Genomic DNA, 12,799 nt, shown 5'->3' on the forward strand with positions numbered 1-12,799 from the left:
GTGCGGGTGGGGGGTTAGGGTTAAGTGGTGGGGTGGAGACAGTAAAACTACAAGATGTTTCAGTGCCAGCTGCATATCCGCACAGAGCCCTGCTTGTTTCCTGCTCACATTGGTCACGGCCAATTGTCGCATCCCCCTCTCCATCCATCCCACTATGTCCCCATTAGCTCTAAATGAGAACAGGCGGGTGTCCGGTTAAACCGCACACACACACACACACACACACACACACACACACACACACACACACACACACACACACACACACACACACACACACACACACAAAAAAACAAAAAACGGAACTCCACAGGGTTCTATGCTTGGTCCACTTCTCTTGCTTAGTCTCTTGTTTAGTTATTTCATCAACAAAGTGTGGCCAGGAAACAATATTGGTGCCTGTGTGAGGTATTCAGTATAAATGGACTCCGTGCGGAGACATGTGAGCGTGACAGAAGGGAGCCCGGCCACCAGTTCTAGTCTTAAAGAAGTACAAAAAAAAAAATGACACATGCACATTAATTTTCTTCCTGTCAGAGTACAAAATGCCTTCTGACTATACCACATTTCGGCGGTTTCTGAAAGAAAGTTCTGAATTGTGTTATGAAGCTCGTTTCCAGATGTATACAGATGACATACAAATGCCATGATATATGAAATGTATATCATGAAAATAAACATACAGTCACTTGCCATCTAAGTCAGTCACAAAAACTGATATGTTGATGGACAGATAGACACTGAGATGCATTATTAAGACAGGGTTCATTGATTCATGGGTCAAGCCCTGAGTCAAATGATGACTGCTGGGCACGCTCACAGACAGACAGAGATTGATATATTTCCCTTGTCATAAAATAATCAGGAATCACAGGAAGTGAGTCAGAGTTCCATGGAAATGTGACCCGTGTCCCGCTGAAGAACAGGAACTTTCTAGTATGCCTCGTTTAATTGGGCCCATAGGGAAATCAGTGTGAAAATACTCTTCAGTATCTACAATGTAGGCCAGACTGCCAGGCACCAAAGGCCACAACAGATCATATCACCTAATGTCATCGCACAGAGCTCAGGCTTTACATGCTATAAGGAAGCCGTAAAATTAATATTTAATGAGCACCTGTGGTTTTGAATTACTGAAGCAAATATGGAATATTTGTCATAGTTACAGTTGTCACAGTCAGGTTTGAATGAACTTTTATTCACATTCGTGCCGGAAGTTCAAGGTTTTCAAAAAATTTAATAAAACTATGATAGCAGTATGAAGATAGGTTCACAATCAGTGTTTGCACAATTTATATTTTCTCTTAAAATGTTCTCAAGGATGGCGAAAAATGTTTTGGCAGATGCGTCATTGGAACGGCCGGAGGATCTGATTCATAGCCCGATCAGTGTTTTATGGCTGAAAAGATGTGACATAAACTGGCTGTGCAGGATGTGCTGGATATGTTTCCCGGCATTCTGTGTGATCTGAACCACAAGGACAGACAGGCTAGGAGGAGAGAGTCCTGCCCAGCAAAATTTGGGTTAAAGGGCTCTGCAACATTTTAACAAAAAAAATGTTTCATTACTGAAGGCAGACTGTACTGCTCCCAATACATTTAATTTTGTAGATAATAGAAATTAAAAGTAGTAATTTTGTAATTTAGTTTCATTTCTGCTTTCATCTAGCAATGCAGAAACTTTAAATTGCCAAAAATATGTTGACATAATATAATTTTCCTGGTTCTCTGGATCTCTGACCAAAGAATTTCTGTCTTGAATGATTTTTTTGTAAGTCTGGAGTCTTTAAATTAGATTGAAAAGGTTGGTCAGACAAACAGCTGGGCAATGCAAAGTAGAGACAGAACAGAAGGAATAGAGCCAAAAGAAATGTATACAGTTTTGGTTGTGAATTGTCAGAGATTCCATTTAATTCTTTTTTTTTATGTTGTTACTGATGACTTCTTCTCTAACTCTTTACTGTCACAGTTCATCTACCCCCTGATGGTAGCAGCAGGGCTTTGAGATGAGAAGCCTCAGCACCGTAGCATTATCACAGTGTGGGGCAGATCATAGGGGCCTGTAATAGATCTGGGAATTATTTCTTTTCACAAGACCTCCCACAGATCAATTAAAGCCCTGTCTGGCCATTGCTGCAGTTCAGTTTCAGTGATTGTTTCGTAAACTCTTATCAACCATCAACTGCACTACCTCTGAAGTTTAGGAGCCAACTGTCAAACAATGACTGTAGGTTAGAGAACAAAGAACACAGAGAACAGAGAATAATTGATCCCATAATGGAAGTGGAGCACGATGAGGTGGTAAACAATGCAGCAGTATGAGACAGAACAAAGAGCAGTCATAGAGACCAGGCAGAGGTAAACACCACTCATCCTTTGTTAAGCAAGAACAGGATAAGAAGAAGCCAGAAGGTCACAGAGTGGATATTTTCTTTTGAGGTAGTGGTCCAGACTCCCATGGGATACGTGGTTGTCTAGAGAGTCTTTAGTTCGCCATGAGCCCCAGATGTGCCCACCGTGACTGGCCCTGGCACTGCTTTACTTACCCTTGGGCCTGCAGCTGCTAAATGCCGTCCACTGTAATTCATCGGTGCGTCTGCATTTTCACAGCCATTACTCCTTCTCCCACCCCCTCACCGTTGTAGGGTACACCAATTATTTCTGTATTGCCTCTCATAAAGAACAGCTGGATCCTGCGCCACTCATGTATCTCAGGGATGTGAGTTTTGGTCATGGATTGCATGGGCTGGTATCTGAAAAACAGGACTGAGTTCATGGAGTTGAATGCAGCAAAACAGGGGGTGTGCAACTTGAGCAAGCAATTTTGGCTTGGGCTTTTGGGGGCAAAGAGGAAATCAACAACAGCAGTTGCTAAGGAAGTGGCCTGCCTGTTGAACAGCAGCCTTGACAGCTGTTCATCATAGCAAATTCCCCTGAGGTGCTCAGTGAGGAGGAAGAGAAAAAGAGGGCGCAATAATGGCTGTTATTACAGCTTTATTTATTGCTCTTTCCTTTTGCCATTTAATGTCATTACAAATCCACTCTGATCTTTTGCTTTAATCCAGAGTGTGCAGAGATCTGCTTTGAGGTACCCCACTTTCACCTAACACAACCTCTGGTTAGTATTGACGTTAGAGAGCAGCAGGTTGTGTGTTTGGGGAGGGGGGTCAGCAGCAGGAGCTGCTGTAAGCCGCCTCCTCACATGACGGAAATCAAAGGCAAGCTGAGAATGAGGTCATGTCAAAACATTCACATAGTGTCATGACATATTTAGAGCCGTATCAGATGTGAAACCCAATCAGAGAAAAAACCCTGTTTGATAGATGTGTCGACACTGAGCTACATAGAAATGCCTCCTTCTCTGAGATGAAAGAGGAAGAAAGTAGTTATTTAACAGCTTCTGCATCAATACAGCCAATAGGTCTGACTTCAAGTCTCAGATGAAAACAAATTGAAACCACATTTAAACTCATGTATCACTTAAAACACCTCAATGAGCTGCATTCTACAGGCTGCCAAGGACCGTTATATGACGTACCCCAGTTACCACTTGATGCCACAGCAGCTCAGGCTGTGTATGAATCGGCCCTTATGCACAAGCTCCTCTTGAAATATTGAAAGATGTGTAGGAATTACCAATTGTGCTACAACCATGACATGTTTGCTGTCTTTTCAACACTGTCATGTTCCAGACCAGAAACACTTCACAAGCTAACTAGACAATTTATCTTGCTGTCATTTTGGAGAATACAGTACATTATGGACTGAATATATGGCCTGTGTTTGATTTAATCTGTAGGCACTTTCCATGCTGCTCTGAATTGTAAACGACTCTGAATTGGACACATTTCATATCAAAAATCATTAAAATGAATGCCTACAAAGGTTTTACGAGCAAACATGCGGTTTGACTGTGTCTACTGACTTCCATCTGTTGTGCCTGTTAAAAGAAACCTTTGGGCATTTAAGTTGACTTGGATCTTCCAAATATTGTCTCATACAGTAATTCATCTGTGTGCACAAATACAAGCACAGATATAAGTGTGAATATTTCATTACAGATTCACCCGTTCCGGCCGTGTTAAGCTGTCCTTTATGGTATAGTTGGAGGTATTAAACCTCATATGGTGCTTTCTTTTATTAAGACACAGAGAACAAAATACAGTCTCAGACACTATATTATCCGAGAAATGGGCTGTGTGCTTTCCCCATGGAGCAGACCACCCTCTCTGTCCGCTCCAAAAACAATATTAAAAACACACCATCCCCCGTTTCTCCCAAATTTATAGGTGTTGCAAGTCTTGCGAAGGCAGCACATTTTGGCTTGAGTTTTTTATGATTCCCTGTCTCATAAAATATGCCTTATCAGATCTCCTTCTCCCCATGGAGGGAGATGTCACTGGGGCCCTGTGCTTTTCGCATGCTAATGGAGCTTTGAAGGGGCTGCATAGATCTAGTGGGTAATTGATTTTGTGATTAGCAGCAATTAGCACTGATTACATCAGACTGAAGAGGACCTCTTGTGGGGAATCTCAATTGTCTTCCTCCTCTGTCTCTGTCTGTGTCACTCACAAAATATGTTTCTCACAGGTACCCGTTCCCCACAGTGTTCAGCAGCTGCAGCAAGAAGGACCTGACGGCCAGTTTTGAAAAGGGCGTTGGGATGTGTCTGTTCAACATGCCTGAGGTCAAGGTTCTCTACGGTGGGCAAAAATGTGGCAACGGCTACGTGGAGGAGGGAGAGGAGTGTGACTGTGGAGAACTTGAGGTGAGAGTGCTATATAGACCTCCTACAATTTGTCAGCGTTCTTGTTTAACGGCCCTTTTATCAAAATTGAAATCTCTGCCTTAACTGCCACCCATAAATCATTGTTAATCATGTTTCCCACATTTGAGAAATTAAATAAACAGAAGCGCTAGTGGGTGTTCCTGTAGCTTTTTCATGACAGAGGCATGGCACAAACTAATATTTCCCAAACTAAAAACAAATTGTTCACCTCGGTTTCAAAGCTAACGGCGCACAGCTCTCATAATTCAAACACTGTCTTCAGAAAATAAGCTTAGAGATATGAGTGTAAATTTATTCATTCTGTGCACTGAGGAGGTGTTTGGGAGGAGGATTGTCTGATAGTGATACAATTCTCTGAGAGGAAACATCGCTGACAGCTTCGCCCTGTCAGCCAGTGAATTATTTAAATGAATCTGCATCGGCAAGCACATACGTAATGGTGGCACACATTGCTACCTGCTGCCACTGTGGTATGACAAAACAGTTAATCATGATGCAGCTGACAATCAGCATAGGCAGGCTGACAATAACAGAATTATGAAATATGGATGGAGACATCTATTATGATTTGGAAGGATATTTTGAATTATATAATTATAATTATATAGCCTACGTGAGAGAATGCCTTGTTGTCTCTTCGGATTTGTTTACACCTTTATGCTCAGCGAGTCTTTTTGTGCGCTCAGGGTTCAGCTAGGGTCAGTCTGAAAGTGGACTTGTCCTTCAAAACAAAGAACTGACCTAAGCTCTGCAGGCCTGCGCCAGCAGTGATAATAAAGCTCTTCACAGAGTTGAGCAGCGTCATGCCAACCCAAGCCAGATCAGAGTGCTCAGACAGCACCTCTCTCTACCATTAAAAAGCCTCATTAAAAAGCCTGGGTCCTATTCCTCACAATCACAGGCTGCTACTTTTCAGCATGACTTCTCCGCCTCCTTTGGCCCAGAGGACCATGGGAAAGGCCCTTAATGGTTTTCAGGCTGAAAGAAGTTCTGGAAGGCCCATCATGTCAGCTGTGTCCCCTGCCAGCTCCGTCCATCTACTTCCTCCTGAGTCTCTCACTGCTCTCGGCTGTACAGTATGTTCTGCCTACTGCTTAATGGAAAGACGGAGAGAGCTGAACCTCCAGGATTCAGTCAGCCTGCCTCAGTGTGAGATCATACAATGCACAAGCATATACGCAGACACATCTTCTGCGCTGAGCCTCGATTGAATGCTAGCTTCAATCCATATCAGAAGGCAGACAGTTGCTGATTGGTGCAGGGCATGGTTCATGATAAAGACTACATGACACAGACACTGAGATGCTAAATGTTACAGGGATGGTATACAGATAAATGTGTCTCTGTCTCTCTCTGGTTTAAAGTTTTAGTGCGTAACTTTTTGATATTAATGGACGTCCATTACATTCAAGCCATTGCCAAATGAATTGTTACAAAGCTAATTAAGACTATCAGCTCCACAAAACACTCTCTATATTTTTAGGATGGCTATGTTTAGAACATGGTGTCGTCCGGCGACTTTCCCGCGCAGAAGCTCGAGTGAAGATAAATACCTCTTCTGAAGAGTCCATCATGTTTTTTTAATCCTCCGTGTCCTCCTTGCATACTAGCAACTGGCGTAGCGATCAAGGATGGCTTGTATAATGTGGATGCGCAGACAGTGTTGTTATCATTACTTAGAATTCCTCATGGGGGAGACAGAAACTATAGCACTATAGCTTTAACTTGAGCAGAATGCTACACTAGTATTAAGGAAAAGGACACTTGTTTTCAGAAGTAGACAGAGTAGCATGTATGGGTTTGATTCCTGACTGTGCGAGTCTCTACACTGCTTACTCCTACCTGCACAGATGTTGTGTAATTAGTTGGGGGCAGGGTAGTGAAAATATTTCTGTGTTACAACTGGTGAAGGTCCTCAGCCTAATGTGAATAAGCAGAAGAATGTGGGTCTTTTTCAGAATCTTTGTAGTCCTGTTTTAGAATGTGACGCTAAATTAAAAAACAGTCTAGTTTCAAGAACCATCATCTTGAATCTCTGGTGTCATTGGTTATATCAAGTCTTTTTTACTCATTTCAAGGACAGATTGTGTCTGATGTAATGGCTTGATTGTTATATTAGTTCAAATAGTATTTTACCTACCCTGTTGGCAATTTCTTGTTTGATTTTAGCCAAATTATCTAGATTACACAATATTTCGCCTGTTTGTTTTTGCCCTGTCCTTCTTTTCTTCTCTCCTCATTTTTCTATTTCCTTCACCGTCCAGCTCATGGTTCCAGGGCTCTGAATGAGCTTGTAAGTCCTGTCAGATGGAAACATTGTTGGTTTTAGAGAACTAGAAACTGCTGTTTCCTTACCTCTGCCAGGGTTCTTAGTGGCTACAGAATACAGCCCTTCCAGGGCTGCATCCCCTCTGATAACAAAGTCTGAGCATTTGCTCTGAGGTGAAATATGATCTCTTTTGTGCTGTGTTATTCTTTACTTTTGTTCTCCCTCACTTATGTTTTTGTGCCTGCCTTCCTTTTCCATTATTTTCCATCTGAAGGAATGTGTGAATCCGTGCTGCAATGCTACTACCTGCACTCTGAAGGGGGATGCTGTTTGTGCACATGGACAGTGCTGCCAGGACTGTCAGGTAGGATGTATCCTGATTAGCCAGCCATGACATAGTTTTTTAAGGCACATCTTGACATAAAGCTCACCACATATTTCTTTAAGCTTCACTCTGGGTATTTGTCTTGCTGTCAACATTTGAGTGTAGCTGAAGCCAGCAGGCACTCCATGCCGTGAATCAGGTAACTCTTGTGATCTGCCTGAGTTCTGCACCGGCGGCAGCCCTCACTGCCCCTCCAACGTCTACCTGCACGACGGCCACGCCTGCCAAAACGTGGACGGCTACTGTTATAACGGCATCTGCCAGACTCACGAGCAGCAATGCATCACACTGTGGGGCCAAGGTATGTGGAAGGCCCCCTTCCTGGCTGCGCCTGAATGGTTCAGTGATGGTCGCCAGCTTTTTGATGTGTTTCATTGTGTTTTGCAGGAGCAAAGGCAGCTCCAGGCATCTGCTTTCAAAGGGTCAACTCAGCAGGAGACCCCTATGGCAACTGTGGCAAAGACTCCAAAGGCTCCTTTGCCAAATGTGAAGCACGGTAAGTTCTGACGTTCCCATAGAAACTGACAAATGCATTTGATTGTACATGTCAGTTGTGGAATGCATTGTGGGGCATATACTGTGCTTACTCTACTCTACAACTGAACACTCTTACATGGACTGGACTTTTTTAATGTTAGAGACTAGAATGGATGTAATTTGACTTGTGCTGAAACATAAAATATCTGTTGATTCATCAAATAATTGTTTAAAAAGAAAAAATGTCAAATTGGTTCCAGCCTCTGAAATGTAAGCATTTGCTGCATTTCTGTCATTTTATATCATTTTAAATAGCACATATTTGGGTATTTTACCGGTAAAAAAAAGTTATTTGAAGCTCTGACAACCTGGGATGTACTTTCCCTTATAATGTTTCTGACATTTTAAACACTAAACTATTAATCAAAAAAATAACTGACACATTAAACTGTGTAAATACTTATTGGTTCTCATCTAGGCTAGGTGAGCCCTAATTGACGGTTACAGAGTCACTTGGTGAAATGCAGATTAAAATCTCTCAGGTTGTGGTCTGAAAACAGTCAAAAATAAACTGCCTCTGCTGCACTTTCCCTAATTGGACAGCAAGAGTGAGAAACATAAATGGAAATAGAAAATAATTGGATCCATACACATTTGGGAAAACAGGAAAACAGTGACATTTTATTCAATTATCCCATTGTTATTCCCCCTGTTGTTTGTTCTGTTTACAGAGATGCTAAATGTGGCAAAATCCAGTGTCAAGGAGGAGCTAACCGCCCAGTAATTGGTACCAACGCTGTTTCCATAGAAACAAACATTCCCATGCAGGAAGGGGGAAGGATACTGTGCCGAGGCACACATGTCTATTTGGGTGATGACATGCCTGACCCTGGCCTGGTCCTAACGGGGACCAAGTGTGGAGATGGACTGGTGAGAGCTGAAGCCTGTGACTGTTAAATACAGCCAGTAGAGACAAACATGCACACACAAATCAATCCAGCGTACAACTGACTCATCAGCAGTGGTGGAACGTTACAGTACATTATACAAGTATTATACCTAATTCAATTCAATTCAATTTTATTTATAGTATCAACTCATAACAAGAGTTATCTCAGCACTCTTTACAGATAGAGTAGGTCTAGACCACACTCTATAATTTACAAAGACCCAACAATTTCCCTCGAGCAAGCATTTGGTCCAACAGTGGCGAGGGAAAACTTTCTTTTAGGCAGAAACCTCGGACAGACCCAGGCTCTTTGTGGGCGGCATCTGTCGCTGCCGGTTGTACCTAAGTACAATATGAAGGTAAATGTACTCATTCCATTTCCTGCTATACATTTATATTTTTTAATCTGTTACATTTATCTGTTCTTCAGAGTTACAAATGATAGAATATACACTAGTACATAAAGAAAACATACCCAATAGAAACAAATACATTTGAAAAAATATGTAAATCAAGACAAGCAAGAATGTTAGAAAGGTCTAAGATCAGAGGGGTTATTCTACATGTTGAGTTCCTCTACATTTGATACTTTTAGTACATTTGTTGGTAAGACTTCTGTGCTCTGTAGTAGTCTGAGTATTTTGTATTGCTAGGACAGGTTCACAATTTTTCAAGTATATTTTAATACAATACCAACCTGTCCATATGTACATTAAATTACTTATTGGTTGCTGTAGTCATTCCTTCTCGCAATACTTAACCTATCTCTTTAAAATAAAACCTTTTAGTATCTCTTTGTGTTTCCCCAGACAGTAATTCCTTGTTGAGCTTCAGTTTAGAGATAGCACCACAAAGAGGGATTTTTTTAGAATGCATTTCTGCACAGAATTGATTTTGTCCTGTTTAAAGGCACCATTTCTGAATATGAGCTGTGTGCATTTCTTTGTGGATTGAGCATTTTGATTCTTTTGCAGTATTTATTTAACACCTCGACCTACTTTATAATTTTAAAAAAAAGGCACGGAATCTCACTTATTACAATATGGGACCTTTAGGTGAAGGATTAGAATAAGAATAGAATAAGCACTGCTATATAGCAATGGTAGCTGTCTGTAAAAAAAGAAATATAAATATATTACCCAAATTCTGGGAAATAAGAGTGGAAAAAGTGATGTGGAGTGACAGGCCATGACTAAGACTTTCTAAGAGGTTCTTCAGGGTGTGTCCAGCCTCAGACACTTAATTGACTTACCATTATTCAGTCTATTCGGCATCTTCCAATGGTCATCAATTCAGACATTGGTCACTTCAATGATACAGTGGCTCCATTTAGTCTAATTTACTGTTTTTCTCTTTAAGTCTCCACCCTTAAAGAGGATCCAGCCTCTGCCCTCATCTGTCAAGGGTTCTGGCATTCCTCTCTGTACCCAGTGCTGCCAAGTTCATCTTCACATTCAGCCTGGATATATTTGGGTGTGGTGCCTTAAAAGGAGCTCACAGTCCACATCATATAACTTTAAAAAAGCCACATTAATACATTTGTGAAAATCTCAGTGTTAATTATATTTCATGCTTTGCTGTTTTATAGCCGAAGTGGTTTGTCAGTGGCAAATTAAAAGAAATAGAAAGCTGGATCTGTTGGCCTTTTCCCTTAAAATATTACAGGGTTTAGAATATTACTGAATCTGCTTTTTGAGCTCAGCCTGTCAATGTTTAATATCTTTGTGTACTTCAGATGTGTCTGAATCGTCGGTGCCAGAATGTCAGTGTCTTTGGTGTGCATGAGTGCTCAGCCAAGTGCAGCAGTCAAGGGGTGAGTACAGCACCTTTCAGTGATGTCAGGACCTGATGTGATAGCTGTCTATCTCAAATTAGTCCCCCACCCAGATTAGTTGTTTTTTTAATACCCCATTCCTCCTTCACACAGACACTCATTTTGGCTGTAATTTGTTCAAATGACCAGTATATGGTGGCTAGGGTGGCATTACAATGCCTTGCAATCAATCATTCTGGATGCTGAAAGGTTCAATCAATTAGATATAATGGCTTCATTTATGCTCAGCATTAAGTGCCATCCATCATACTTTCAGGCAGTCGTCCTTGTCCCAAAAAACTGTGTTGAAATCTGAAGGCCAGGCTTTATTTGGCCAAACACTAGGAGCAATGACATGCAGTTTGACTTTGAGCTGGTGAACATGGATATTGGATTTTTCTAAAATGCCACCCATCAAATGTCTACGGCTGGTCCTGTTTGAGAAAAGATATGTGTGGTATTACCCTGAAATACACTAGTAGGTACCAGAGGCTTTGACTGTGACTGATAAAGTTTCATCAAAGCTACAGAGGAAACCGTTTTTACGGCCTCTTAAAAAGAAACCTCTCCAGATATAATACGGTCACATTTGTTTGTCCAGTTCCAATTAAGACATATCTATAAAGCTGTAAGGACTGTTTTACTCCCAAAAATAAAATGTTGTTGCTCATTTTGGAGATAGGGCACCCCTACAGGCACAGATTAGATCAAGATGTTGCCTTGGAAAGAAGCCCTCACCTGCTCTACATTACCCTGCTGGAGAATCCTCTTATACTGTTCCATTCCTCCACTCTGCAGGATAGGAAGGATAGGAAGGAGAGAGAGAGAGAAAAATGTGGTATAGGGCAAAAAGTCTGCTCTAGTTTTTATACCAGACATCTTTGCCATGTGGAACCTAGGAGTGCTGGCTTGTGGTTGACTTTGTCATCCACCAGCGTTCATAAGTGTTGACTATGGTGTCTAGTGGTGAAACAACTCAGACAGAACATTTTGATAAAAATCCCAAGCATTCACTGATTCCAGATTCCAGAATGTGAGGGCTTGCTGCTCGTCTCTGATTTGTATCATTAAACGCTGAATTGTTTGCACTGTAGCCTAATGAGAGCTATTAAAGGAGTGTAGTGTTAGGCAAATAGTCAGGAGTAGCATGAAAAAGACAAGTTCATGACTGCATTTCTGGCTCATCTAACTCTATCTTGTCATTTTAATATACTGCAGGTGTGCAACAACAACAAGAACTGTCACTGTGAGGCTCATTGGGCGCCTCCCTTCTGTGACAAGGCAGGTTTTGGAGGGAGTGTGGACAGTGGTCCCATCAGATTAGCAAGTAAGTCATGTTATGTTATAGGTCTTAGGAATGGAATGTATGAGTATTTCAACAGTAATATATAAATGACAACAAGTCCTAAAACTATGATTTTATCCACAAAACTAAACCTTAGAATGCATCAAATTCGCTGAGAATTACTACGTAAAGAATCGATTGAAGTCTGCAGAAATGTTGACAGCTGCAGTCTGGCTTTCATGTTCAGTACTAGAAGACTTTTGTCTTTTAAACCTACCTATTGTTTCCATGTGTGTTTCTGAGCAGACAGTGGGACTCTGACAGTGGGCATCCTGGTGGCTCTCCTTACTGTCCTGGGAGCTGCTCTGATCATCTGCATCAAGAGAAAAACAGTGCTGGGTCTGCTCTTCATAAGTAAAAAGAACCCAATTGAGAAGCGCAGGTGCTTTTTTTTTAACATCATAATTGCAATTATCATTTTAACATTTCATTTTATTATGATGCAGCTGAGTGGGAACATTTTAATAATTGGTCACACTGTGAAGAAAATTGCTTGCGTATAATAAATACGTTTTGATTTTCATAATTTGAATATATCTAACATGACATATGATAAATATAATAAAGTGTTTCATTAGAGATGCTGTATATCATTTCCTCTTTAAATTCCAGATCAGTAAACGCCGCAATCAGCGGACCATCCACTCCGAACCAGCCTCGGTCATTAAGCACGACGTCTCCATCTCGACCGGCCCCGCCTCTGCCACACAGTGCCACCATCTTCAAGGTCACTAAATCACACTTCTTGAGCTTGACAGGCCCATTACAAACAA

General features: G+C 41.4%; 1 protein-coding gene across 1 annotated transcript in view; it reads left to right on the forward strand.

Annotated features, from left to right (window-relative positions):
• Positions 1 to 12,799, forward strand: part of LOC120550601 (disintegrin and metalloproteinase domain-containing protein 12) — a 72,699-nt gene that overhangs the window by 52,700 nt on the left and 7,200 nt on the right. The window contains exons 12-20 of the mRNA XM_039787204.1: positions 4,590 to 4,767; positions 7,332 to 7,421; positions 7,548 to 7,743; positions 7,830 to 7,938; positions 8,651 to 8,849; positions 10,604 to 10,681; positions 11,900 to 12,008; positions 12,273 to 12,408; positions 12,639 to 12,753. Of these exons, the coding sequence (XP_039643138.1) occupies positions 4,590 to 4,767; positions 7,332 to 7,421; positions 7,548 to 7,743; positions 7,830 to 7,938; positions 8,651 to 8,849; positions 10,604 to 10,681; positions 11,900 to 12,008; positions 12,273 to 12,408; positions 12,639 to 12,753 (1,210 nt within the window). The remainder of the gene's footprint in view (positions 1 to 4,589; positions 4,768 to 7,331; positions 7,422 to 7,547; positions 7,744 to 7,829; positions 7,939 to 8,650; positions 8,850 to 10,603; positions 10,682 to 11,899; positions 12,009 to 12,272; positions 12,409 to 12,638; positions 12,754 to 12,799) is intronic.

The sequence above is a fragment of the Perca fluviatilis genome, chromosome 21 (genome assembly GCF_010015445.1).
Source record: "Perca fluviatilis chromosome 21, GENO_Pfluv_1.0, whole genome shotgun sequence".
Classification (NCBI taxonomy): Eukaryota; Metazoa; Chordata; class Actinopteri; order Perciformes; family Percidae; genus Perca; species Perca fluviatilis.